Source organism: Rattus rattus, chromosome 8 (genome assembly GCF_011064425.1).
Source record: "Rattus rattus isolate New Zealand chromosome 8, Rrattus_CSIRO_v1, whole genome shotgun sequence".
Classification (NCBI taxonomy): domain Eukaryota; kingdom Metazoa; phylum Chordata; class Mammalia; order Rodentia; family Muridae; genus Rattus; species Rattus rattus.
The window spans coordinates 25,217,852-25,243,577 of record NC_046161.1 but is presented as its reverse complement, the minus strand read 5'-3'; the positions used below and the strand labels follow the sequence as shown (position 1 = coordinate 25,243,577).

Sequence of the window (25,726 nt, the reverse complement as noted above, 5' to 3'; positions counted from 1 at the left end):
GCAAAAAATAGCACACATTTTTTCCCCTCAAAGCCCAGCCCTTCCCTACACCCCTGGAGGCACCTCTTTATCCAGATTTACACTGCTCTTTCTGATTAAATCTTCCAATGTCTATTTGATGTCAGGCCACTCACTAACTGCCCTGCGTTTTTTCATCTTGCCTGTACTTCTGTTTGAAATCTCCACCAGGAGAGGGGGGCCTTTCCCTTTTGTAGAGAACTAGAGCTGGCCTTTCTCAAGCTGCTGTTCTTTCTCTGCTTCTTGCATGGTGGAATAGCCATGGCTCCTTAGCTCACCCTAGCTTGCTGTGCACACACAGAGAGAGAGACAGAGAGAGACAGAGAGAGACAGAGAGACAGACAGACACACACAGAGAGACAGAGACAGACAGACACACACAGAGACAGAGAGAGACAGACAGACACACACACAGAGAGACAGACAGACACACACAGAGAGACAGAGAGACAGAGAGAGACAGACATACAGACAGACAGACACACACAAGAGAGAGAGACAGACAGAGAGAGACAGACAGACAGACAGACAGACACACACACACACACACAATGACAGAGAGAGAGAGAGAGAGGTTGAGAGAGAGAGAGAGAGAGAGAGAGAGAGAGAGAGAGAGAGAGAGAGAGAGAGAGAGAGAGAGAGAGGAGAGAGAGAGAGAGAGAGAGAGAGAGATGGTAGGGGAGCTTGAAAGGTATTGTCCTAAAGATATTTTTATAACCTGAAGCAATTACAGCTGTCAGTGTAGAGACAAGCTGTGACAAGTTGATTTATGTGTACAGTATATGTGTATGTGAGAAAGACGGGGGAGAGGGGGAGAAGAGGGGGCTGGGAGGGGAAAAGAAGGTGGAGGTGGAGCTCCTTAGGAGTCTGCTTTCCAGGAGGCAGAGAGGAAGTTGTTTCTATAAAGAACACAAATAATGAAATTGCTCTGACTGTCATCCCTTTTTCATTAACTCAGATATGCTGGGAAAAATAAAATAAATCCAGCGGTTTTTATGAAGCCAGAGACAGGATATAAGATAAGCCACTAAGTGCTGGTTATATTTAGGGATTAGGGGATGGGAAGGCAATTGACATGCGATTTTGATCTTCATCTTTTTAAAGCACTTCCATGGCAGGTTTGAATAAAGCCGATCTGCCTTGTTAATTATGGGGGAATCTCTGACCTTAGGGCCACTTTCTTGACTTTTATTTGTGAGTCGAGCAGAGGCTGTGAGTGGCTTTTCTTTGTCTTCCTGGAGTTACCTGAGCACTGTGGTGCTTTCTGTGGACAGCCACTGGGATACTGCAGGTCAGCACTGTTCCTCATGGTCTGAGACAAAAATGTTTTGCTTGTCTAAGACGAAATGTATTCAGGCCGGATAGACAATGTCTCAAGGAGCCTGTGAGGATTATTTTTTCTGTCTAGCCGTAATAATGAAGCAGAAACAGAAAAAAATGTATTAATAAAGCCTCTCCCATCTTAAATGGTTTTCTAAGTATTTTTCCTGTAGAGTTAATCATGTATGTAGCTCCCTTGGGACAGCCTGTTGGTTGTCATTATCCCCATTCCTAAATGCAAAACCTAGTGCTCATTTGTACCTATTTGGAATTAGAAGCAAGAGACTGAATTAGAATTTGTCATGAAAGGAGTCAGCCCCATTCATTCTCAGGCCTGGGTCTGGAGGGAAATGGCTCTGAAGCCCAGAAGGGGTTTGTTTCCATGGGTGTGGCATTTAGGAAGAGGGCTTGTGATGGGACCCCAGGAGGGATAGCTAGTGGATTATTAGGAATGTGCTGGATTTAAGGGAAGCACCTTGAAGCCAGCAGCCTATTAATCAGCAGAGAGAAACTCACACTTTCCGCCCGTGCTCATGAACAGCTCAACGGAATGAAACAGTTTAATTTCAGATTTTCAGATTTTCCCATTGGTGAATGAGACAAATAGGCTTTGGGGGGGGGGGGGAAGCCATTTGTTGTTGTCATAAGTCAAACATGTCAGCATTTTTGGCACCGTATGTCAAAAGGTTCTCTGGGATCAAAAATAGTGGATGAGTTCCCCGAGACTTTAATATCAGAAGAAGTCACTAGAGGAGACAATAGGGAATTGGTCTAGTCATGAATTGATGTCAAGTGCTTTGCTACCTCCAGTGTAAAGCTGCTCAGTACCTGACGGCCCAGAAGTGTCCGGACAACTCTAAAGCTAGAAAAGCAAGTTTGCTCATCTTCTTTCGTGACTTTCGAGTTTGGTCAACACATTCCAAAGCTGCCCTCTGCCCTCCCGTCCAGTGTAGTAGTGTGAAGGGGAGATTGTGGGAGACGTGTGTGCACATGTGGACTCTTGCACACTGTCTACATGGAAATGGCTGGTGTGACTCCATAGCGTCAATGCTTGGTGGTACCGGCACCTCTGGGGTTAATCATGGTTCTGTAGTAATGTTTTAGTATCTGGTACTGGATGGCTTTGGGGAAGCACCTTTTCCCCATTGCTATTCCATAATTTGTTCTTTTAATATAAATAATACCCCAATTGAATGCAAGGGAAAGTCTAGGGAAATAAACAAACCCAGTGTATCCTCCCCTTCCATTCCTAGTCACAATTCGGGACAGTATTGGGAGCTCAGGACTGGAAGTCCCCGAAAAGGAAGACTATTGGTGTTATCTGCACTCTTCCTACTGATCTACCCTGTTCCCTGTACAGGGACCAGGCACGGTCCGTCAGAGCTAGGGTGAAGGGAGAACTATGATGTAGGCACAGAGAAGCCAGCAGCAGACAGAGAAGTCGCAGGACCTCCTGCACATCCAGTCTCTCTTTGAGCTTCAAAGATTTAAAGAAAGCCACGCCTCTTGGAGATGAGATCAGGTATGCCAGAGTGCGAACCCAGAACCCAGAGAATCTTCCTTATAGAGGAGGCTGTGGCTCGCACTGGCCCATGCCTGTGTACCCTTTACTCAGTTAGCATACGCAGTGTCTGGGTGGGGTTGGGGGATTGAGAAAGGCTGGGTTGAACTTGACCAACATTTTAAAGGAATTTTGCTCATTTAATCAGCCAAGATGCTTCTGGAATTTTCACATTTTTTGTTTTTTAAAAACGTGGACGATCTCTTTTTAGAATGGCTGTGTTGAGTCTGTGGGGTTTTAAGAGGGTGGGTGTAGTGCAAAGGGTGGTGTAACTTTGAATAAAAATGAGACTATTTAAAGCATCTTCCTAATGTTGTAAATGTACTCTCAACGCTGATAGAATTAATTTGGCCATTTTAAAGGTGCACATATGCATGCTTCAGGCTCTTCTTTCCCTAGTTAGTTTGTGACCCTTATTAAGATGTCTAGGGTTATTAAGACCTCACAGTAACTTTGTCTTCTTAATTGCGAAGAGCTAGCTCTTCAAATCCGGAAATGGTTAAACTGGTGGCCAGAGGTGGTACACCGCCCTGCCCCGGCCTGGCGCGGCGGGGGTTAAGGTGGGCGCCCGCGCCCCGCACCCGCCGGGATGAGCGCACAGTCCGTGCCACCCGCCAGCCCGATCGCTTGGAGTCGGCACCGAGAGAAAGTGGCGGTCAGGGATGGAGCTGCTGCCATGACAACCCCGGCGGTCGGGGCCCGCGCGCGTCGGGGCTGCTCCCGGGAGGAAGGCAGCGCGGAGGCCGGGGGCGGCCGCTGAGCTTGGCGTCCGTGGCTCCGGTGCCGACTGCGCTTCACCTTCTGCAGCGAGCCAGAGAGCGGGCTAGGGACCGCTGCGGTCCGCCCCTGCCGCGCCGCTCCAGCCTCGCTGCTGCGCTGCAGAGACAGCCCAAGCTGCGGCGCGAATCTGGGCTCTGAGGAAGTTGACCGTGGCTCTGCGGCAGGATTCCCGAGTCCGGATTGCACGAAGCCGGCTTAGCAGGCGCCTCCTCGCACCATCCGTGCCGCCTCTTGCGTGCTCTACTTTCCATCTGCTATTGTTCCAGATTGTTTCTGGCGGCGAGCCTTGCTCTGAAACTTAAGAAAGTGCTGGATTTCCCCTTGTTCGATTGAGGAACCGTAGACCACATCTGGGTAGCTGGATTCAGCCCAGCCACAGCCCCGTTGGATACCAAAGTGCTTACTCCTGTCCAAAGTGCCATGCCTGAACTGCTACGGGGAAGAGGCAGCTTCTGAGACCCGCACCTGTGCGCCTGCTTGCCTGCCTTGCGCTTCTCTCTCCTGGCCACCTTCCTGGCCACAGGCAGCACGGAGAAAGTCCGCCTCGGATGTGTGTGGAAACTGGTTCTCAGAGGCTGCGAGCTGAGGCTGGATTTAGGGGAGGAATATTAGACTTGGAGGAGTCTGCGCGCTTTTCTCCTCCCAGTGCATCGCGCGGTCGCCGCTAGTTCATCGCTGGGTCCCCGCGCTCACTCCCCACCCCACCCACTTCCTGTGCTCGCCCGGGGGGCGTGTGCGTGCCACTACCGGAGTTCTGGGAAGTTGTGGCTGTCGAGAATGGGGGTCTGTGGGTACCTGTTCCTGCCCTGGAAGTGCCTCGTGGTCGTGTCTCTCAGGCTGCTGTTCCTTGTACCCACAGGAGTGCCGGTGCGTAGCGGAGATGCCACCTTTCCCAAAGCTATGGACAACGTGACGGTCAGGCAGGGGGAGAGCGCCACCCTCAGGTAGGGAACTGCCACTCTACAAAAGGATGATTTGTTTGGGCTGGGGCAAAGGGGCAGGGGTGCGGGTGTGTGCTCTGGAGCAAGCCAGGGCTAGGGGAGAGATCACTAGCTCGCTGCGCCACACAATTCCTGGATGAGCTAACTGCTCTACCGAGGAATGTGGCAATCACAGGGCAACGCTATGGGAGAGCTGTGTTTTCCAAACCTGGCTTCTTTGACCCAGGGGTTTGTTAAGGGCGAGGGATAGCTGCTTTATTTTGAAGGCAGATCCTGGTACTGCCTGTTCCTGAGCCTGACAGCTATGGTGACTTGGGGCTTGGCTGAGACGCAGCATGGATGATCTCCCCCCTGAAGTTAATGAGTCCCAAAGCAGGAATCTGGCTTGGTGTGGATGCCCTCGCGCTCTACCCATGCCACTGAGAGTTGCCACGGGGGCTGGTCTCGGCAAAAACCTCCTTTCCCGAGTCTGGTTTGCACCAGCGTTATCCTGGGTCGTCTAGGTTCCATGAGATGGTGGGTAGAGGCAGATGTGTTTTCCTGTCTGATTGTGGCTTTCGGACACTGGTGCTATGGACTCTGATTTGTCTTTGGAAAATGCCTTCTACATGAGTGGATTATGTTCTGTTTGTTATGCTCACCATTGCAGTATGAACAAAACTTGACACTCAACAAACCCTGAGCTTTAGTGTTGTGTTGGATCAGGAATGGTTTCTGGGGTTGAGGATTGCAAGCTCTGGGAAGGAGGAGGAGGAGGAGGAGAAGAATCTTAGCTATATTTTGTGCTAAGTGGGGCAAGACTGTCTCTCTTGCGATAATGCTATCGAAGCACTGACTCCATTTCCAGTTGATAAAACCACACCACTCACAGGAGGGCTACACACTGAATGATTGTAAGGGGAAATTTTCATCTCTGGAATTTTTAAGAAAGCAAGCAACCTCTGTGCCCCTCTTTGACCCAATGTGTCCTCTTTAATAAAGTTTTAAAAGCTGGTCAACCAAACGGTCTGCAGGCAACAGGATACTATTTTCATCCTCTATCATGGAGATTCTTGGGAAATGGACCTTGGCTATGGTGCCAAATGTCCTGGTTCATCAGCGCTGAGATTGGGGTGCCTGTGGGCTGTGCACAGGGTTCCCATAGGACAGACGATCTTGGGGAGCGAGTGCTGCCATTACAGAGTTGAGTCGTGAGGACATTTTCAAAAAATACACGTGATTTAAAGAAACCATGCAAGGGGCCACAAACACCCCAAAATCCTTTGTCTTTGAGGACCTAACTGTTATGACTCCGATGAACTCCTGGTTACTTACTGTTGTAACACGAATGAACTTTGTAGGGACTACTTTAGATCAAGGTGAACTATCTAGTTTTAAATATGCATTGATTTCAGACTACTTCAAAACAAAAACAGAACTCTAAACAGTATAGTCAAGAAAACTTGGTGATCTGTAGATGGCCCCTCTGCCCCTCACCCTTGGCTACAGGGAGCATACCTCCAGGGACAAAATAGAGACACTATCTATGGGGGATTATTTTAGATACATATAGACACTCCTCCACACACACAACAGTCAAAAGAGAGAAAAGAAGGTGGTCAGTGAACGAGAGATTTGAAGCTATAAATAGGCAATTGGCCTCCACAGTGACTCTCACATTCTAAGGGGAGCGAGGGGATTGGTGTGACCAAGATGTCATCCCAGGAAAGCAGTATCCAGGAGGATGTGTCCTTGCCAGAGTGGCTGCATCCAGGAGGTGCCAGGGCCCTGGACTTCTTTCTAAGAGGACATGATTGTGTGTTGACTGAGTTCCTCTTCCCTTTCACCCTCACCTAGTCTCTTTCAGACATCAGCATTGTTCGTTTGCGTTTTCACATAGGCACTCCACACAGCGGTCTTGTTTGAACACACATGGCACTATGAGGATATGGGTGAGGCTGCTTCCCTAGGCCTCAGGATAGTCACAGCCCAAGCTTTCAGAAATGGTCCAACTAGTCCCCTTGCTATGCTGTGTCAGCTCCACAGGACCGAATATCTTTGTGACATTCAGGAGGGTGGACCTCTCAGTGGATGGAACTCTAAAATGTAGGGATTAGATGAACCAGGGTCTCCTTTCCAATCAACAAGTTCAAGCCCTCTGCTCACAGGGAAGGCCACCCTGCAGCAAGACTGCAGTTCCCCTTATGACCAGCAGAGGGCTTTCTGCTCTGGTTACTTTTTACTCTGCTTTGTTCTCACCAGAATCATCCTGGAGGTCTTTTGTAGTCCCTAAAGAGAATAAATGTCTCAGCAACAGATTGTACTTTGAAGAAACTTTAAGAGTTTATCCAATTATCTCTAGTGATCTTTCTGGAGGTACTGGGATACAACGGTATTGGCAATCCGTACAGAGTGGCAGGCTTTTATAATTTCTCGCTCTTTCTGTGCTCCCCTTGATGGCTCTGTGTGCCCGTGTTTTATGAACGTTGAGGTCACATGACACCGAATTTTTTAAAAACTAAATATTCCAGTATTGATGAGAAGTCATCATGCATTCGGGAATACTAAAGTGTTTTATATAATATCCCATCATTCAAGGATGCGAACACTGCAGGTGGATTCTAACAATATTCATTATGTACTTGCTATCATCACATTTTACAGGTGAGAAAACTGAGGCATTGGCACGAGTTAGCCTCACTTGGGTCTGGGGACATGACTTCACTGATAGTGCTTGCTTACCTCATACGGATCCCTGATTGGGTCCCTAGTATAACCCTCCTCTCACAGGAAAAAAAAAAAAGTCTTACTTGATTTAAGTGGAATAGCCAGGAAATTTTGAAGTGGAACTAGCAGAATGATGATCATAATACGTTGAGTAGTATTATCACTTATTGGCCAGCCACTGTATGGTACTATGAACTAAATGCGCATAGTACCAGTTAATCCCCCCTACTTTCTGAAACTCATTAAATTATCTCCCGTTTCACAGATGTAGGAGTTGAGACCCAAAGAACTCCATTTATCTGAACTTGGAGCAGTAGCAAGCAACAGAACTAGACCACATACGTTGATATTGCCCAAGACTTATCAAGGCCCAATGAACTCTGTGTCTTCCTACTTCCCCAGTGGGGTTTAACGTCTGCCGTCATTTCCTTTTTTGTAGTGTTGTGTAACTGTCTTTCTAAGTTGGCTGAGTGTATATTATGGGAGAGCAAAGATCACAACTTTTAATGCCATGAGCTCCCTAGGGGTTTACTAAACAGAAGAATGAAGACCAAACAAAAGTACCCTTCACACCTTACCATATTTCCCTGACTTTATTTTATATGTTAACAAAGATTTATTGTGTGGTTCTCTCAAGAAGGGTGCAGATCCAGGAGATGGAGTGAGAAAGGAGGCCTGGGTGCGCTCACCAACGCCAATCAGTGAACAAGATAATCGAGATGAATACAGGGGGCTAGGAGGACCACAAGGGAGACTCTGAGCAGAGCGCCCCCTGGTGGACGGAGGCTTCCAGTGGTTAGGACTGTATTAAAAAGCACAGACACTAATAAGCAGCTCAGAACTTGAGATGGCGGGCTACTCAAGCCCAAGTATAAACCATGAAACATCAGAATGTCACTCAATGATTCTGCCCAGTGAGGAACCTTCCACCAATAAAACAGTTACTACAAAAGTGAATTATTTCCCGGGTGTGGGAGCAAGTCAGAGGCTCTGCTTCCTGTCTTGTGTCTAGACTGTAGTGGCTGAGCCATCGTATTTTTCTTGAATAAGAATAGAAAGTCTGACTTAATGTACAAGATCAAGGCTGAGTTTTGGTATGGCAGCACCATAAGGTAACACAGAAGATAGTGGTAGATCCAGAGATTCTCCTTCCGGATGTAGGAAACGGGGTTCTTTGTGGGTCTCTGTTAGTCTCTGCAGATATATTGAGGGCCCTGGAAGGCAGAACTGTCTTATTCGGGTCTTTATCCCAGCGTTAAGCACATAGCTTTGCCCAAGGGTCTTGCTTTGGTTGTCCCTACTACTAGGAACAATGCTATCTAGATTGCTCCATCCGCAGTTATTTCCGATTTTGGCCCAAATTCAAATGAAGCCCCTCCCCCGCCTTAGTGTCTTAACATTGACTCATCAGAGTGGGAGCTTGCTTCTGGGCACACATCTCTGTCTGAAGTCATTGCGTTCTTTTGTTCGGTTACCTTTCTTCCCCAGGACAGTGAGTTCCTTGAGGCTAGGCACACCCTCTGCCCTATTCAGTTTACTGGCACTCACCAGTGTCTTTTCTATGGGAAGTGGTCAATACGTTACCTGTATGAATGAATGAAGTAGAAATGTGTGTCTGAGGTCACTCCCTTTTCCCCTCTCCTCTCTCTCTCTACCTCTTGGCCTGAGGTGTCCTTGGTGTATCCTTACACTTGGTCTGGTCACGTGTGATGTGGGGTAGTTCCTGAGGAGTTGCTGGTGTGCTGGTTCCAAACACACACCATCTGTTGAGCTGAGGTCTCCCCGAGCTGCACACAGATGGACTGAGTTGGGCGTTCGTTCCTTATTTGAGATGTGCGCTATGACATGTGCTTCCCACTCTGGCAGGCCACTATTCTACCCAGTCTTTCAGTCTTTGGGGAAATGTCCCTGATGATGTGCCAGGTGTACCTCAGAGAAAGTAACCTCCTTAAGATGAAGAAGAGGACAGAGAAACATCCCTTTCCCATCATCTCGCTTTAGAGTCCCTTGGCAGCAATTGTCTCATGGTGGGACTATTGATCCTGCTTATGGGTTTCCTCCTTCCGAATAGCAATGCCATGCAGGAAGCATGTCCTGGTCTTCGTCCTTGCCTCCTCTCAGGGATGCTGACTGTGCTCCCTTCAGGAGCAGCTCAGGCATCCAGCCTGTCTTCCATGGCTCCAAGGCACAAGGGCAAATGGGCCCTCACATGGAGGTTTCTAGAACTATGCCGAGCCCACGGAGGAGCCAGAAACCAAAATGGGAAACATGAAAACTCAACCAACCATGGGACAGAAGGAGGGGAAATGTGCTGGTTTTTCACTAGAACCCAAAACTGGGTACAGAAGGACAACCCAGTTTGATGGTATCGCTTCCCTTTCCCAGAAGTTCTCTGTAGAAAAGGTTATTCTTTCTGCTGTCAAGGGCTAACAGCATTTTGAAGTGTGAAAGGATTACAGAGACCATGACAGTCAGCCACATGGGTTTAAGTGTAATGAAGGTGACGACAATCAGTCTTGTTCCAGGAAGAGAAAGATACATTCCTGCCTTTGGGGTCACCGGGCTATATGTGTCTAAAGGGAGGTGGCTTTGCCCAGTAAGTACCAAACTATTCTGAAGACCTACTAGGTGTGCTTCTGATACAATTAATTAATGGAGTCACTATGCTCTCAGCTCTCAACTCTGCTCTCTTCGGACCAAAGCACGTGTTGTTACATGACAGTTCTAACTCTGTGGGACAAGCCTTTTCCCCTTGTGCTAAGCCTTGGGGTTGAGTGCTTTCTCAGTGGAATCAGAAAGGTGATGCAGTTGCCATTGTGATACAGACCAGGAAACAAAAGTGAGGCTCTCCCTCAGATCACAAGATCAGATAATAGGCACCTGGGCCTAGCTTTTAGACCCCTTCTCTTTAGGCCAGAGAGCTGGACTCATTTTGTGCCTCTCACCTCCTTTCCCAAGTCCCTCTGTTCCACGAATCTAGTAAATTTGCTCGCTCTTCCTTGTGTAACAAGGACTTCCTTTTTTGATGAGCTTCGACGGTCAGACCTGGACATAAGGATAGCTTATGTGGTTTGTGACATGGACACACAGAGGGCCAGTCTGCATCCCTGGGACCCTGGGGCTGAATTGTTTTTTTTTCAGAGGAAGCATTATTTCAGGTTCTACCATTGATCCTTTGCTTCAGATGTCAGCAGTCCCGGGCTTTTCACAGAGAGGCCACAATTTCTCAAACATCTCCAGGTGTATTCCCAGAGTGGAACACTAAACAGTTGGAGACAGAAACAGTTCTATAAGGAAGCTGCAGTCCAGTGCATCTGGATGCCAGGTGTTTGAGGTCCAGCGAGCAGGGTCAGGGTCAATCTCTGGGCAGGGCCTGGGACTCTCTAGCTTGCTTTTCTTTCTTTCTTTCTTTCTTTCTTTCTTTCTTTCTTTCTTTCTTTCTTTCTTTCTTCCTTCCTTCCTTCCTTCCTTCCTTCCTTTTTTCTTTTTGGTTTAGATGATAGGATATGACCATTCATATCTAGCAAAAGCACAAAACTAAATACTATTGATTTGTACCCGTTCTTTAGGGCTGAACATTTCACTAAAATCACTTCCTTTCCCAAGGAACAGGAAAGTTGGTGATTTCTATTGCAATTAGTAACAAGTAAAGATAATAGATATTGTTATCAATACTGTATGAATCCATATGGGTACAGAAGTGCTTGCAGTTGATGGAAAAAAACCTGTTTTTCGAACATGAAAAATGTACTAGTTTTAGGATGCTTGTTCCAATTTCCTGTGTGAGCAAAGGAGACAAAACAGACATTTAACTGAATGACAGCTGGTGGAGACAAAGGTCTCTGACACAGAATTCCAACCAACTTATATTCCAGCAGGCGTGTACTATGGCAGAGTGGTGCACTAGAGGGGACAAGAGGTGGAGTCAGGAACCTAAGCAGTCCCAATGTTGGTATCTTTTCAGTGTGTTTTTCAGACAAAAAATTAGTTTCTTTGTGTGAAGAGAACAGTTGCTACCTATCCCAAGACATGTTGGGTGAGAATCAAGTAGTGCACACAACTTAATGCATAATGATCTTTTCATATGCTATGAGTATCCATATATATATATATATATAAATTTTGTATATTCTTATAGATAGATGTATATAATATCAACACTTTTGCATTCTTTTCTCATTGTAAACTGTCGTAGCTCAGATATTCATGTCAATACACTTGGATAGATTTCTGGTATTTGCTTTGGAAGGATTATAAAAAATTTTTTGCTTTGTCTATGAATATTCATCTGTAATTGTGTGTGTGTGTGTGTGTGTGTGTGTGTGTGTGTGTGTATGGGGGTTGTGTATGTGGGAGTGGTGTGCATGCGGTCTTCAGAGCACCTTTGCTTTGATCTATGAGTATTCTTACGTTCCAATCATTTCGTAAGATATTTTATCTTTGAAAGGAAGTGAGAATAAAGGTAGTCCTTCATTTTTCCTAACAAGATCGTTGCATGGCAAGTTGTGACAGTTCATGGCTCCGAAGATGAATTTTCCACCAGATAAAGCTGTCGAGAATGTTTCATAAAGTAGGTTATCAGAGATTCATGGATAGATTGGGGCAGGGCGGACCTCTGCCCTTGGAGAGTTGGTCCTTCTGTCATAATATAAAGCAGTCAGGTGCTGAGATGGGGTAGGACGCCCTGCAGCTTTGGGCACGTCCATCTTCAATGTTGTCAGGGGTTCTTTTGTTGGCCAAAGACACCTTCTTGTCAGGGGAAGGCAGGCCCAGAACTTGCACGATGAAAACAGAGATGGAGACCTGCGTTTGTTTGTTCATTTTCTTTCGGGTGGAGGAAAATCTGGGACGAGATTAGCACTTCTGGCATTTAAAACCAATTTTGGAATTCACCAGTGGAATAAAGAAAGTCATTTCTGCTGAAGCCGCTGGGGATGAGTGTAAATTTGTTTAACTGTAGTGAGGTACTGGGGTTTCCATCTTTTACGATCTGTGTCAAAAAAATCATTCGTTCACGTGACTGAGTTGTTTGGGTTTGTTTTGGATTGTTTGGCCAATTTTCTGTCTTGTCAGCGTGAAATCTTTTGGCGTGGAAAGCTTTTGGGGTGAGCTTTGTCTTGTAAAAATGAACATATGAATTAATCTTAGAACTTGATGATGGATTTTAAAAAAAATAATAGAATTTTTAATGAAACCAGCATCAACCAACAGATTGATAGAAAATCATCAAACTGAAATCAACCTTCAGACAAAGCTTTGGTGGCCCCGTGGAGGCAAAGGAAGAAGTGTTTGTAGGAAAGTAATTTCTTATCTTCTCTGGATTTTAGACAGACCATAATGTAACGGATGAATGGAAAAATGCTCTCACACCCAGAAACACCATCTTTTCACAAATTTACCCATCAGGAGAGATCAATCTAAAACAATTTTAGCCCGCCAGAACTTAACAGCGAAAGTGGAAACATGCAAATTATTTTTAATTGAATGCTGTTGTTACATGACCACCACAAGGAGCAGTAGTCTGGGACTGTAAAAAGATTTACACCTTGTTTCCCCACCAAACAAACTAGCAAATGAAATGAATGTATGAACTCCTAACTTTATGATCTTATTTGGAAGTAGAGTTAAACATTCTTTATCCAAAATGCTCGCGACTTATGTTTAAAGATTTGGAATTTTTAAAATGTGTTTGTTTTGAATTTTTCCAGTTGCATGAAGAGATGTCTTGTGGTCGAGGCATCACTAGCCTGTCCATAAGAATTTTTTATGCTTAGTTTATGCCCTGTGTATATAGGCTGATGTAAATTTTATATACTATTTTAACTAATTTTGTGGATGACACTATTTTCACAGTGCCGAGTTTTCTTATGTGGGTGCATAAGGATTTGGATTTTGGGGGGTTCTTTCAACTTTTGGATTAAGGGATTCTTAACCTGAAATCAATTAAGATGAACTTCTACTGTGGTCAAGTGGTTCCCCTGTGCCAACATCACTAGCGCATTCACGAAATGATAACACAGAGATCACCCAGGGACACCCAGGGAGAATGTCATGTGCTAGGGAGGACAGTCATTGCAGTGATGTCTTTGGAAGACAGGGGAAGCTGCAGAGTTAGCAAACAGCCACAAGTGGGAGGAGACCAGGTAGAATCTTGCATGTGAGTTTGCAAGAGAATGTAGCATTGTCACTCCCAGGAGGTCCGGCTTCCAGCTTCCAAAAGTGTGAGACTACAGTTTTTAGTGAATGAGGCTGTTTGGCTTGTTTCTATTATGACAGCCCTAAGCATTGTGAAGAAAGGCTTTTGTTAGGTAATGTCAACTTTATACGAAGAACTCCAGAAAAGTCTGCTTAGACCATGCCGTCTTCCATCATGGCATGAACCATAGTGGGCTAAAGAGCTGGTGTCAAAGGTCATGGTGCCGTGGGAATGACTGTGACCAGGAATAGTGCTAGCCCCTCCCACTATAATTGCCAGAGAGGCTGAGGAGGCTGGAAACATAGTGGGTTCCTTCTTTCTCTTAAAAGACCATCAGAATGAACTCATTTCTGTTTTCTGTTATATTATGATAAAATCTCCCAACTATGAGCCAGCCATTTGTCACCTCCAAATCTTTACCATGGTAGGCTTCTCTATCTAAACATTAGAGTCAGTTACATATCTGTTTCTTTTTTTTCTTTTTCTTTTTTTTATCAGTTTATTCATTTACATTTCTTTTTTTATTTTTTTATTATTATTAACTTGAGTATTTCTTATATACATTTCGAGTGTTATTCCCTTTCCCGGTTTCTGGGCAAACATCCCCCTCCCCCCTACATATCTGTTTCTAATCCCACAAACCTCTCTACTTTGTGGGCTTCATGTTCTGCCACAGCAAAATCTCCCACTCCAGTATTTTCTTTGATATTCTTTTCATTTCTCCCCTTTGGGTGGGAACTAGGAATGCTGGGTTATTTCCGACCCTTGAACCATCTCAACCAATATTGACTACTTGTCCTCCCATGTCCTGTTTACCATGTGACCCGAAAGGTGAATAGATGCTTCTTTCTTATCCCACTTATATTTTGCTATGGTGACAAAACAGATACAATAAGACCATATTGGCCAATACTCTTCCTGCTATAGCCAACCACCCTCCATCCTGACCATGACCCTCCCCTCTAAACTACGGTGTTCCACTCTGAGCCAACCTACCCTCTGTTAAGTACCATTCAGACTCTACACCCCTCATGCTCTTGACCAGCCCTACTCTACTCACTCCCAACTTTCACTACCTGCCGGCTCTCTGTCCTCAGCCCCAGTCGTAGGAACTGTCCACACGTGATGGCTCATTTGTCATCCAGGTGCTCAGACAAGAAACCTAGCAGCTATTTTAGTTTTCTTCCCGTCTGATGCAGTGCTTAACCCATTTGCAAACTTTTAAGAGATTTACCCAATCAGATCACGTTTTACCATCCGAATTAACCTCCAGGTCAGCATACATGCTCCTAGAGTATTTGGTCACTGCCTCTAATCATTTTTTAAGATATATATATATATATGTGTGTGTGTGTGTGTGTGTGTGTGTGTGTGTGTGTGTGTGTGTGCGCGCGCGCACGCGCGCTTTGCATATATGCATGCATATATATTGCATGCGTGCGGTGCCTGAGGAAGCCAGAAAAGGTCATTGGTTCCCTTGGAGCTGGAGTTACAGACAGTTGTGAGCAGTCCTGTTGGTACTGGGAACCCAACCTGGGTCCTTTGGAAGAGTAGCCAATGATCTTATCCACTGAATCATATCTCCAGGTCCTACCTGCTTGCATTTTGAAAGAGTACCTTCCCGGTTAGAAATGTTGCTCATCATTTAAGATCAAAAATTATGTCGCATGACTATGTTCAAAACTCTGCTTTGGCTCAGTTCTCCTTAGAATGAAATGCAAAGATGAAAAAGAGCAGTGTGATCACCTGGAGCCCATCATTGCAGCCTCCCCAGGGCAGCAGCGCACCAAGCTTCCCTTGTTCAGGAACCTGCCAAGTGTACTCTCTCTGCCAGGATCTGCTGTAAAAGCATGTGGCCCAGCCTTCATCAAATCCATATGTCCTTTTCAGTGTCACACCCTCCAGGCCATGCTGTTTGAAATAGCTATTCCCAGATCCCCACCATGCCATTCCCTTACCTAACTGTAATTTTCCTCATAGCCCTAGCTCGTAGAAAGACCTGTTATTTATTTATCTGTTACTTATTTATTGTCTCTTCTCCTAAAATGTAAGATCCACCAGGCCACCGAGTTTATTACTCTCATTCATAGTGACTGAATTACTGCCAAGACACGCAATATATTAAAGGATATTCGTAGAGTGAATGAAACATTTATTAGAAATAATAGTAGGCTATTAACAGTGAAAATTTTGTTTATCTTTGGCTAGGAAGAGGAAAGTTTGTACTGGCATGGGCTCAGGTGTTATTAAACTGTGCAAATACGGGCGGGGTGCTGCGGCTCTTGGGGTTGCTTCTAGGTCAGAGCTTGGAGTGTGATGTTGAGGAAGAAATTTCCTGGGCAGTGGGCAGTGTGACACACTTCATAAAGTCGGGATGTGTGGAATCTAAAGGGCCTTTAAATATCCACTTTTACAAGGGGTTTTATAGAAAATCTAATAAACACTAGGAAATAAGGATTATTTCCTAGCTCGAGGCACACAAACGTGGAAGGAAGATAAGTGAGTGGCAGGCAGAAGGAAGGCAAACTGAGAGCCTGGAATTTAATATAATAGTCAGTGTCCATAACTCTAGTTTCACTCTGTTTTCTTAAGTGACGTCTGCCTCTGGGCTGTAGAAGACAATGCAGGGGCTAGACACAAAACCATTCCCAGATTCAAATCCCAGCTCAGCCTCCCAGATATGTGATCCCTCCGATATTGACTCACTGAGCTGTGACTCAGTTTACAATCTTTTAAGGGGCCTACTGATAGGCTCCGATCAGCATTAAGTAATCAGTACTGTGTGACATGCTCAGTGCCATACCTGGAACTCCATAGATGGCCAATACTATTGATACAGCTGAGAGTAGTTCCCAGCATGAACTGTCTCTGGATAGATCAATATGCTTGCCCAACATACCTCTTCAAAAGTCAGAGAACACAAAGGACGGGGCAGGATCAGACGCTAGCACATTCTACAGATATATGTTATCTTGGTGGTGTGATTGCTTCTGGAAAAATCTACGTGAGATTCATCATTTTGGAACTCATTGGTGGCTGATGGACAAAGATACCTGGGTTTTGGATGGACTTTGGCTCTGTCACAACTTACCATGAGAAGTGACTAAGAGAATCACCTGTCCTAGACCTCAACTCACTTCTGGAATAGCAAAGCAGTTCACTGCTTTGCTTTAAATAAAAACAAAGACTTCTAGTGTTTAAAGCATACAGATTGTTTATTCTTCTCCATTGACACAGTTCATGATTATATTTCCAGGTCTTTCTTAGGATCATTGAATGACAGTTCTCCCCAAAGGAATGTAAGAAATATCTATGAGTGGATTGGCCATCAGACCCTCCCCTTCGAAATACATTGCACTCTTTTTCCTGATGCCATCTGGCTGCTGATGCCCAAAATTACCTTGGAAACTGCATCCTCAGTGGCAGATGCTCCCCCAGACAGGTCTCTGAACAACTGCACAGAGCAGGGTTCCTTCCCCGCCCTACCAGCTGACCCAGAACCTCATTTGATTACCACACAAGGGAAAGATGAGCTTCTGTTCGAATCTGACTATCGAGTTTATTTGTTGGCCTAACTATCGTTATCTAACTCGATACTCAATTGTTACTATGTAATCCATATTTTTTGTTTTAATGGTATGGATATATACATGTAGTTTTATTTCAAGCTTATGCACTCACTAATTTTTTTTCCAGCAAACCTTTTTGTGATTTTTTTAAAAAATGTGTCTGAAAGCCAGACCCATGGCCTTTTCAAACTGAAGCCTCAAATGTTTGACTTTCAATTCCTTGACTCTTTACATCTCTGAACCAAGTAAAATGTCTTGTTTCATCTGAAAGTCTGCGAAAACCAGTGAGAAAGAAAAGTTTTTACCTTGAAGTAAATTAACACATATTCATGATGGCTATAACTGAGACATTGCAATTAGTGAAAAATGCCTCTCGGAGGACAAATGGCTCATTAGTGGCCAGAGTTTCTTATTTAGAATAACCCTTTGTGCTGAAGGAATTCTAGCTCGTGGTGTTTTCACTGACACCCCTCAAAGAGTCTGATGGCTGGTTTGTAGGCTTGCTTTAAAAACATCAACCAGGAAAAAAAAAAGGGCAGAACCACTGACAAGAGGTAGACTGTTGAAGAGAATTGTGGTATTTGGTTTGGGCTACTCACATGGGAATCTGTGTAGAGAAGAAAGGAAATGTGGGTGAGGTGAGGGCATAAGGTTTGATCATGGTGGGAGGGCATAAGGGGAGGTCATAGTGACCAGGCATATGCCACGGTCATGGTAGGAGAGCATACAAAGAGAAGAGGAAATGCGGAAACCGCTGCTCAATAGCCCATCTTATTTCAGTATTTGAGGGTCCAGTTTCTGTATCTCTATCTCATTAGGGTATGCAGCAGCTCCCTGCTTACAGGATAGGATTGATGGAACCCTGAAGAACGTGTCCAGGTACCTCCACCAGCAGCTGTGACTCCAATGGTTTGACCCGTTCTGTGACTGTATGAGATGTCAGAGCAAGTCTTACTGACAAGAAAGATCAGGACTGTAGCTGTGTGCATTAAAAAAAATGCACCTTTTCCCAGTGAGCATCAGGCTTAGAACAATGTAAAATAGATGTCCTTCTTACAGCTGATGACGTCACTCACTTGAGTGCGTGGCAAAAGGGTACCCTCCCTGCAATGATCCCCCAAGCGACTCATATGGACTTAGAGCATGTACAACTCTACTTATCAGGGGCCAGATCTTAGTAAACAAGTAAACAAATACATCATGTTGTGTAAAGAACTAACAGGAATTAAGATATCAGTAGATGTACAGAGTACCTGGTGTGGATACAGGGGCCAGGACTTGCAAGCTGGGGAGAACTATACACAGAGGGTGCAGGCCCTGAAAAGACAAGCATGCTAGCCTGAGAGACTCGGGAGAAGAAGGAATGACAACAAGGTGAAGCAGGGACAGTAATCAAAGAGGCTGCAGTTAGACAGGAGCCAGAGGTACCAGGCTGGGGCTGCTAGCATTGGCTATGAGTCCTAGCTACTCATTAGGGAGAGGCAGGAGGATCGCATGTCACTGCTGAGAAGAAAGAATTTTCAATGTTTCCACTATAAGGAGATGATAGACGAGGTCATAGATATGTTAGTTCTGATTTGAAGTCATACAATCTATTCACATAGTCAATTATGACATGGTTCCTTATTTACAAATATAATTTATATGTTGTTATCTGTCAGTTAAGATAAATTTAGTCTTAAAAAGAAAGGTTTGGAGGTCTTGTGTACATGTTAAAATAAAACTAATATCCCATAGAAACCCAGGAGCATGAAAAAAAAGGGCTGAGTTTTTAAAAGACAATTAAATGTCAATGTCAGATAGACAGACAGCCCCACCCTTGTGTCATTTCTACCATGTGTCATAGCCACCCTGAAGATGTGGCCTGGCTGTGACAGCAGTGCTCTGCAGCAGGATGTATCTGAGTACTCCCCACGCCATCTCTAGCCATGGGGGTCTACTTAGTGTCTTCTATTGAAATGTCATTCATGGCTGTCTAGTGCCTTTCTTTTCTGACACTGCACATAAACCTTATAAGCACTTATTCTATGCACAATATTCAGTTTGAGACTCTGCCTGTTGCCATTCCATGTACATGACATTGTAAAATTAAGCTGGCATTTTATGACTCTGGGTAAAAACACCTGCATGCTTAAGCAGGTGTACTCTTGGAGTTAATGAACTCATAGAAAACCAAGGTGGATTAGATCTGGTGAGATGTTCAGAAGAATTATTTACCATATTTTTTTATATCTATTCTGTAATCAAACCTACAAATAGTGTATGGTGAGATGTGAGCACTGCACCCTTAAAGTATTTGCAACAACTTTATTAAGTCTTCAGAATAGGGATTTCCTGCCCTTGGGGTTTCTGTTAGTATTAAAAGGTAGCCTATCCACTAGCTAAAATGAGACTGGGCTCCAAGGTCCACACAAGGAGGCTGGGCTGACTAAAACGCAGATGCCAAGAGTCAACAGCTCCAAACAGTTCCTCTTACACATAAGATGTCATGTGTCTGGCATACTTTGTATTGTCACTCTGGTTCACACTCTCCCTCAGTGCACAGATTACAACAACCCTTTGAGTTTTCGCGTCTCACAATTCTGGTTTCTCCATTAACTGAAAGGAAAAAGAGATGGGAAGCAGGGGTAGTCAACGGCATGAGGAAGGGCAGGGCTTCTAGACACCATGATGGAGCAGTGGAATCACGGGTGCTCAGGGTCAGCAGACATTGTTTCATATGCACCAGGCTTCAAGGAGCCAAGTGTCTACCTTGTCAATAGCGCAGTTAGTTACAATGCACAAGTGTTTATCCAGACAGAGATACACAACTTTTATTAACCTGGTAGTCAAGGATATATTCCACAGTGGAAAATGGGCCTCGATGTTGGCACGAATTTAACTTGGGACTTAAATTGAGCTGTGAAATGATTAGACTAATCCTTTCATGGCTTTATATTCTTATCTGGGGAACTGTACTAAATAATACAATAGTCTCTCCTTATCTGCAGTCTCAGTTACCCACTGTCTACCACATTCGCAAATATTAAGTGGAAAATCCAGATACAGAGGACTTACCAACTTCAACTTGTAGACTTCTGGAGAGTGTGATGAAACCCTCCCCCAACCACTCCACTCCATCCAGGATGTGAATTGTCCCTTGTCCCACTCCCCATGGTATGAATTCCCTGCTCCTTAGGTATAGTCTGGATTAACAAATGGACTGTTGCTGCACTACATTCCTGGGCTGAGGTAACCCCATGTCACTCAATAGCAACCTTAAAGGACAAAGTTAGTGGTGCTGACAGTTTGGATACACTAAAGCTAAGGCATTATATATTTCCTTTAAGTATTGTTGTCATAGGAAGAAGCCATGAGTAGAGTCAAATAAGATCTCTTGAGGGAGAAAGTGGTTACATTTATATAACGTTTTATTATAGTATAGTGTCATAAGCATTATAGGTAGCTATTAGCTTCTTTTATTCCTCCTTTGAGCCTAAATTATCAGTAAATCCTTGCTACCTATGCACATTCCTAGGAAAACATGGTGTGTGTGAAGTTCTAGTCTCCTGTTGGGAGCCATGGGACAGATTCCCCGAGCAGAGATGGGACTGTGGTATATTAATACTTACCTGGTAGAGTTGTTGTGAGACTGATGATAGCAATACCATCAACCAAAACAAAATCAGCTGCGGCAGCATTTAATGAGAACCTATCATTATGTGATAAATACTTTACATGGGTCACCTCATCTAATAATCATAATCATTTATAATAATCATGTAAGTTAACATGTAAAGTTCTAAGGATTGTACCTGGCACATATTAAGTATTAGATGTATCATTTTGTGCCTTTAACAGAATATTACCCACAACAACACACAAACCCCCCATTAAAACTGGAAGTTGAATGATTTAGCACAGAAAGAAGATGATGGAAGAGAGATTCTTCCAATTCTGTTTAGAAAATTTTCACTTAGAAACCTCTTCTGAAATCTTTGATCTGTTTTGTCCCAGTGATGAAATGGCCCTCTAATGTGTAAACATTACCCGCTCTGAAACTCTCTTAGCCTGTGAGAATTCCACACCTTTCTCCTCAGCCCTTTCTTTCTCTCACTGAGACGCCAGTACCGTGGCAGACATTGTTGTAGACATCTAGAACCTTCTCTTCCCTTGAACATCCCAACAGGCAGTGCGTGTCTCTTGTTTCCTCACTGTCCCATGCTTTGTGCTTATAGCAATTCAGCTGTTTATTCAAGAATGAGCAGCAAGTGCCATTCTAGACCTTGAGACTCAGGGGACAAGGAGCAGCCTCAATCTGACGCCAGTAGTGGTGGGAGAGTTACAGTGGAAAATGAAGAAGTAGTTGGGGCATCTTCCCCAAGTGGAAACTTTAAGGGACATGTCATGCGAGCTGGGTAAGCCTCTTCATATATTGGGAGGGGTTGCTTCAGGGGGAAGCAATGGTTAAAGATAAAAGTGTTGGGGTGGGAACTCACTCTCTGACTTGGACAAGCAGGAGAGTTAAAGGCAGAGCTTAGTTGGGAGTGTGTGACCATGTGGACAGTTTGGACCTTATGCTGTGTTATGGGAGTCACAGGAACAGTGTGATTATGCTGTTATATTATGAGTGCTTTATACTCTTTGGTAGTTAATTATTATTTATTACCTAACCCGTATTAAATTTTACATTCTCTTCAAAAGTTATTTGTATGTCTCCGTGGCCCACCAGACACAGCCTGATAGGGAACTTCTCTTGGGTCTCACAATCACCTGTAGCAAATTGATGAACACTTCCTGTAATTTAGGAGGGATGCTGCTGGGGAGCCCCTCTGTTTTGCTAGACTCAGACTGGTTCACCAGGTAGGAAGTTACTTCCAACTGAGGCATTGAGAAGATGTTCTTGATTGCTTGCGAGGTGCCATAGATGTACTAGTCCTTTGCTTCCTTGGGTGAACAAACACGTATGGTTCCCTAGACTTTATTGTCGTTTATAATCAAAGGTCTCTATGGGAGTTGAAATTGATAAATTCTCCAGAAGAAATAATGTGCAGTTGAATGTTTTAACAAAGAAATTGTAAGATGCTCTTCTTAATTTGTTGTTTAATTTAAAACCCAACCACTCATCTTTATCATGAAGATAAAACTCTTGTTTATTATGTACATAATAATTGTATATATTTATGAGGAACAATGTGATGTTCTCGCATAAGTATATATGGTGTCATAAGGAAATAAAAATAATTGGGATGACTACTTTAAAAAGGAAAAGACAGAGTTGCCAATTAGGAAGCAGAGTGAAGAACAATGTATACAGTTGTGGGGAAGATAAAGTAGTGAGTAGTTTATGGAAAACACAATGTGGGGGCTCCAAGACTAAACTAGAGCTACTGTCTGGTCCAATAGCCCCACTGGAAATGAAACACGCTGTTAAATAGATATTGGCACTGCTATGTCTTTTGATGTTCTGCTTATAAATAGCTAAGATTTTGAGTCAATCCAGGTGTGCAATAGCAGATAACAAACGAGGAAAATGTTACCTATACAATAAATGGAATACTACCAGTCCTTCCAAATGAAATCCTGTCCTGTACAACACCATGCACGCAGCTGGAGGACATCATGCTAAATAAAGTAAGACTCAGAAACTCAGATCTTATTGCCAGGGCGATGAGGGTTGGGGTGGGTGGCTGGGTGGCTGGGTGGGGGAGCACCCTTATAGAAGCAGAGGAAGGGAGATGGGATAGGGGATTTCCAGAGGGGAAATGGGAAAGAGGATAACATTTGAAATGTAAATAAATAAAATATCCAGTAAAAAAAAAACCCGCAAATCCTGCAAATCCTGTTTAGTGTCAGTCACTTGTGGGGTCTACGCAGTCATGGCTAGGATAGCGGCTGGGAAGGGGGAGAGGGGAATGGGTTAGACGGCCGCGAGAATGAAGTTAACAGAAGACTAGAGGAGAGCACTGTGTTCCACTGTTACACAGTCAGGTGCTAGGGATGAGCTGCGTTTCTCCAGGTAGACAGAAAAGCAGGGGTTGAATGCTCTTCTCATAGATACATGGTAATTGAGGTAAGGAATATAGCCACTTAGCTTTGATGTAATTGCCTTGATTAGTACTAAGTTATTAACTGGACAATAGATACCAATGATTTTATGAGGTCTACTCAATAATTTCATAAGGCTGTAGATATTAAACAAATCCTTATTTTAAAGATGATATAAACATATTTCTCATCTAAAAACATTGAAACTTTTCTATTAATGTTTTATAATGTTTTTTGTACTTGTGTGTGCATAAGCATATATCATGTCTGTCTGTCTGTCTGTCTGTCTGTATGTATATACTTATAGTGCGGGTGACTGAACCATGACCTCCCATGTTCTTGACAAGTGCTCAACCACTGAGCTACAATCCTAGTCCTTTTACTTTTGCATTGATACACTTTATAGTAGAAAGTGAGAATGGGTGGGATTGGCATTGCTCAGGGCCTGGATGATGGTGAGCTCATGTTTGATGCTCAAACTATGTTTGATTCTGAGGTCCTGGTCCACGCAGGTGGAAATAAGGAAGGATGCGGACTGCCCATTGTCCTGGAACTGGTCCTTTTTTTCTCTTTGCTCCTCCCACTGGGCTTGTCCTCTTAGAGGCTCTAGGACATGATGGAGTACTCATATGAGAAGCATATGTTTTATGTACCCTACAAGCCAAGCACATATTGCTTTTCTTTATTATGAAATAGTTTCATATATCACATAAAATACCTCATATTTTCATATTCTATATCATGTGTGTAACACATCTGCATATAAAAATGTAACAAATCCACCCTGTTCCCTCTACCTGGACTAGGAAATAAAACTTTCATTCCTTCTGGACTCTGAATTCCTACTTATTTACAACTTTTCTCCTATGAGTGGATGACCAGTGGTTTGTTTTCTAATTATTTTTCCTCCTTCTCTTTAGAGTTGTACAAGATACATAATTTTTTCTTGTGGTGCGTAAACACTGTATTTTCCAGTAGTGTCTATTGGTTTACCTTTACTGGAAAAAGATTTGTGTAAACACATGCACAAAGGTGGCATTTTCACTAGCTCATTTCAGAAAATTAATTGATCTACACTCCGTCGGTCAGAAGTACCTTGGTGCTCTGGATTTGTGAGCATGCCTCTGCTTGCAGATGCTAGCAAAAACTTTAACAGAGCATGCACAATTTTGCATCAACATACAGGTGCATACTAAATTTCTTGGTAGTGGGTTTATAGTGGTTGTATCTCTTCATGTGTTTTCTGTATGCATTTGTGTTTTGTAGTGAGAGTAAGAAGGGTTATGTAATCTTATAGGTTGGCGACCTTTGAGACTCACATTCCTGAATGCCAGCCTTCAGGCTTTCCGAACACTTGCTTCCTTGAGTGTGCTGAGTGCTTTAAGAGCTACACAGATAAATAAGCCACTCTTCCTATCCTCAGCAAGCCCTTTATTGTCTGGCAAAGGAAACTGAAGAAGTGAGACCTCAGGAGGAGACTCGAAATAGCCACTAGTTATTCAGAAGGCAACTTGGGGGCTGTGCTCGAGAGGTACACGGGGGCACTGGAAGGTTAAGAAGGTGATAGCAGGCGAGCATCTGAAACGGTAGGGATGATAGGCCAGCCTGTAAAGGCCCACATATAACCCTGGACCTGTTCCTCCAGGGACAGAAAACCTTGAATCTGTGCTCCACTGGGTTGGCCCCCCTAATGCCTTTGTTTAGCTCATAGTGAGCCCAGAACATCCTCAACGTATCAGAACCAACAGGACTGAGAAGTGTCATCTCCAGGTGACACTTCTGGTATCATTCCATGAGCAATGCCATCATGTCTTAACCACACGGGCCAAGGACTTGTCTCGATTCTGTAGACGATGGCAGACGGATACCAGCACATTAAAATCCCTGTCTCATTGAGCTCACCTTTCATTGGTAATGGACAACACTCACACACACAGTCTGGAATTCAGTAAACGACAAGAGCTGTTGGGGAGGAGGGCAAAGGAGGAGGGAGCAGGAAGCCGAGAGAAAGCCTAATTACTCTTCACTTATCTGTCCATTTTAAATTGTCAGCAAAACCCAGAAACTATTTTGACACAACATGAAAGACTTGGAAAATTTTAAAGACAACAGTTTATGGCAATCGATGTTCCTTTTTTTTCCTTATCCCAATATTTGGGGAAAGCAATGGTACAAGCTGTATCCGAAATATGTTGCTGTGTTTAAAACTCCATAGAGCAATGGAGTTGATCTCCATTTATCACACACATTCTTCTTCCTCTATCTTAATTGCTTCCGTCAGAAGGAATAAAAAAACGGCAATTCTTGGTCTGACTCTTTCATGGAAAACCTGTCTCTGACAGACAGCAGAAGCAACCAGAGATATTTCTGATTGGGAGATTATTCATGCTGTAGTCTCTCTATGGTTAGGGCTAGTGGAGAAACTGGCTTGATATGTGCTCCCTACTTCCAGAACACTCTCCAGGGATCCTCAGTAGCGCTTCTGCACTTACTGCTTGAAGAATGATTGCCAGCCAGAAGAGGCATCCTTCGGGCAACTTATAGCTCCTGGGCCTTTGGAACCAAATTTCTGTGGAGTGGTTTAACTGCGGGGGACTCCTGAAGTCTC

General features: G+C 44.1%; 1 protein-coding gene across 3 annotated transcripts in view; it reads left to right on the top strand.

Annotated features, from left to right (window-relative positions):
* The window catches only part of Ntm (neurotrimin), a 951,504-nt gene that overhangs the window by 537,064 nt on the left and 388,714 nt on the right, over positions 1 to 25,726 (top strand). For all 3 annotated transcript variants that reach the window (XM_032909747.1, XM_032909748.1, XM_032909749.1), the window contains exon 2: positions 4,539 to 4,623. In XM_032909747.1, coding sequence (XP_032765638.1) covers positions 4,539 to 4,623 — 85 coding nt within the window. The remainder of the gene's footprint in view (positions 1 to 4,538; positions 4,624 to 25,726) is intronic.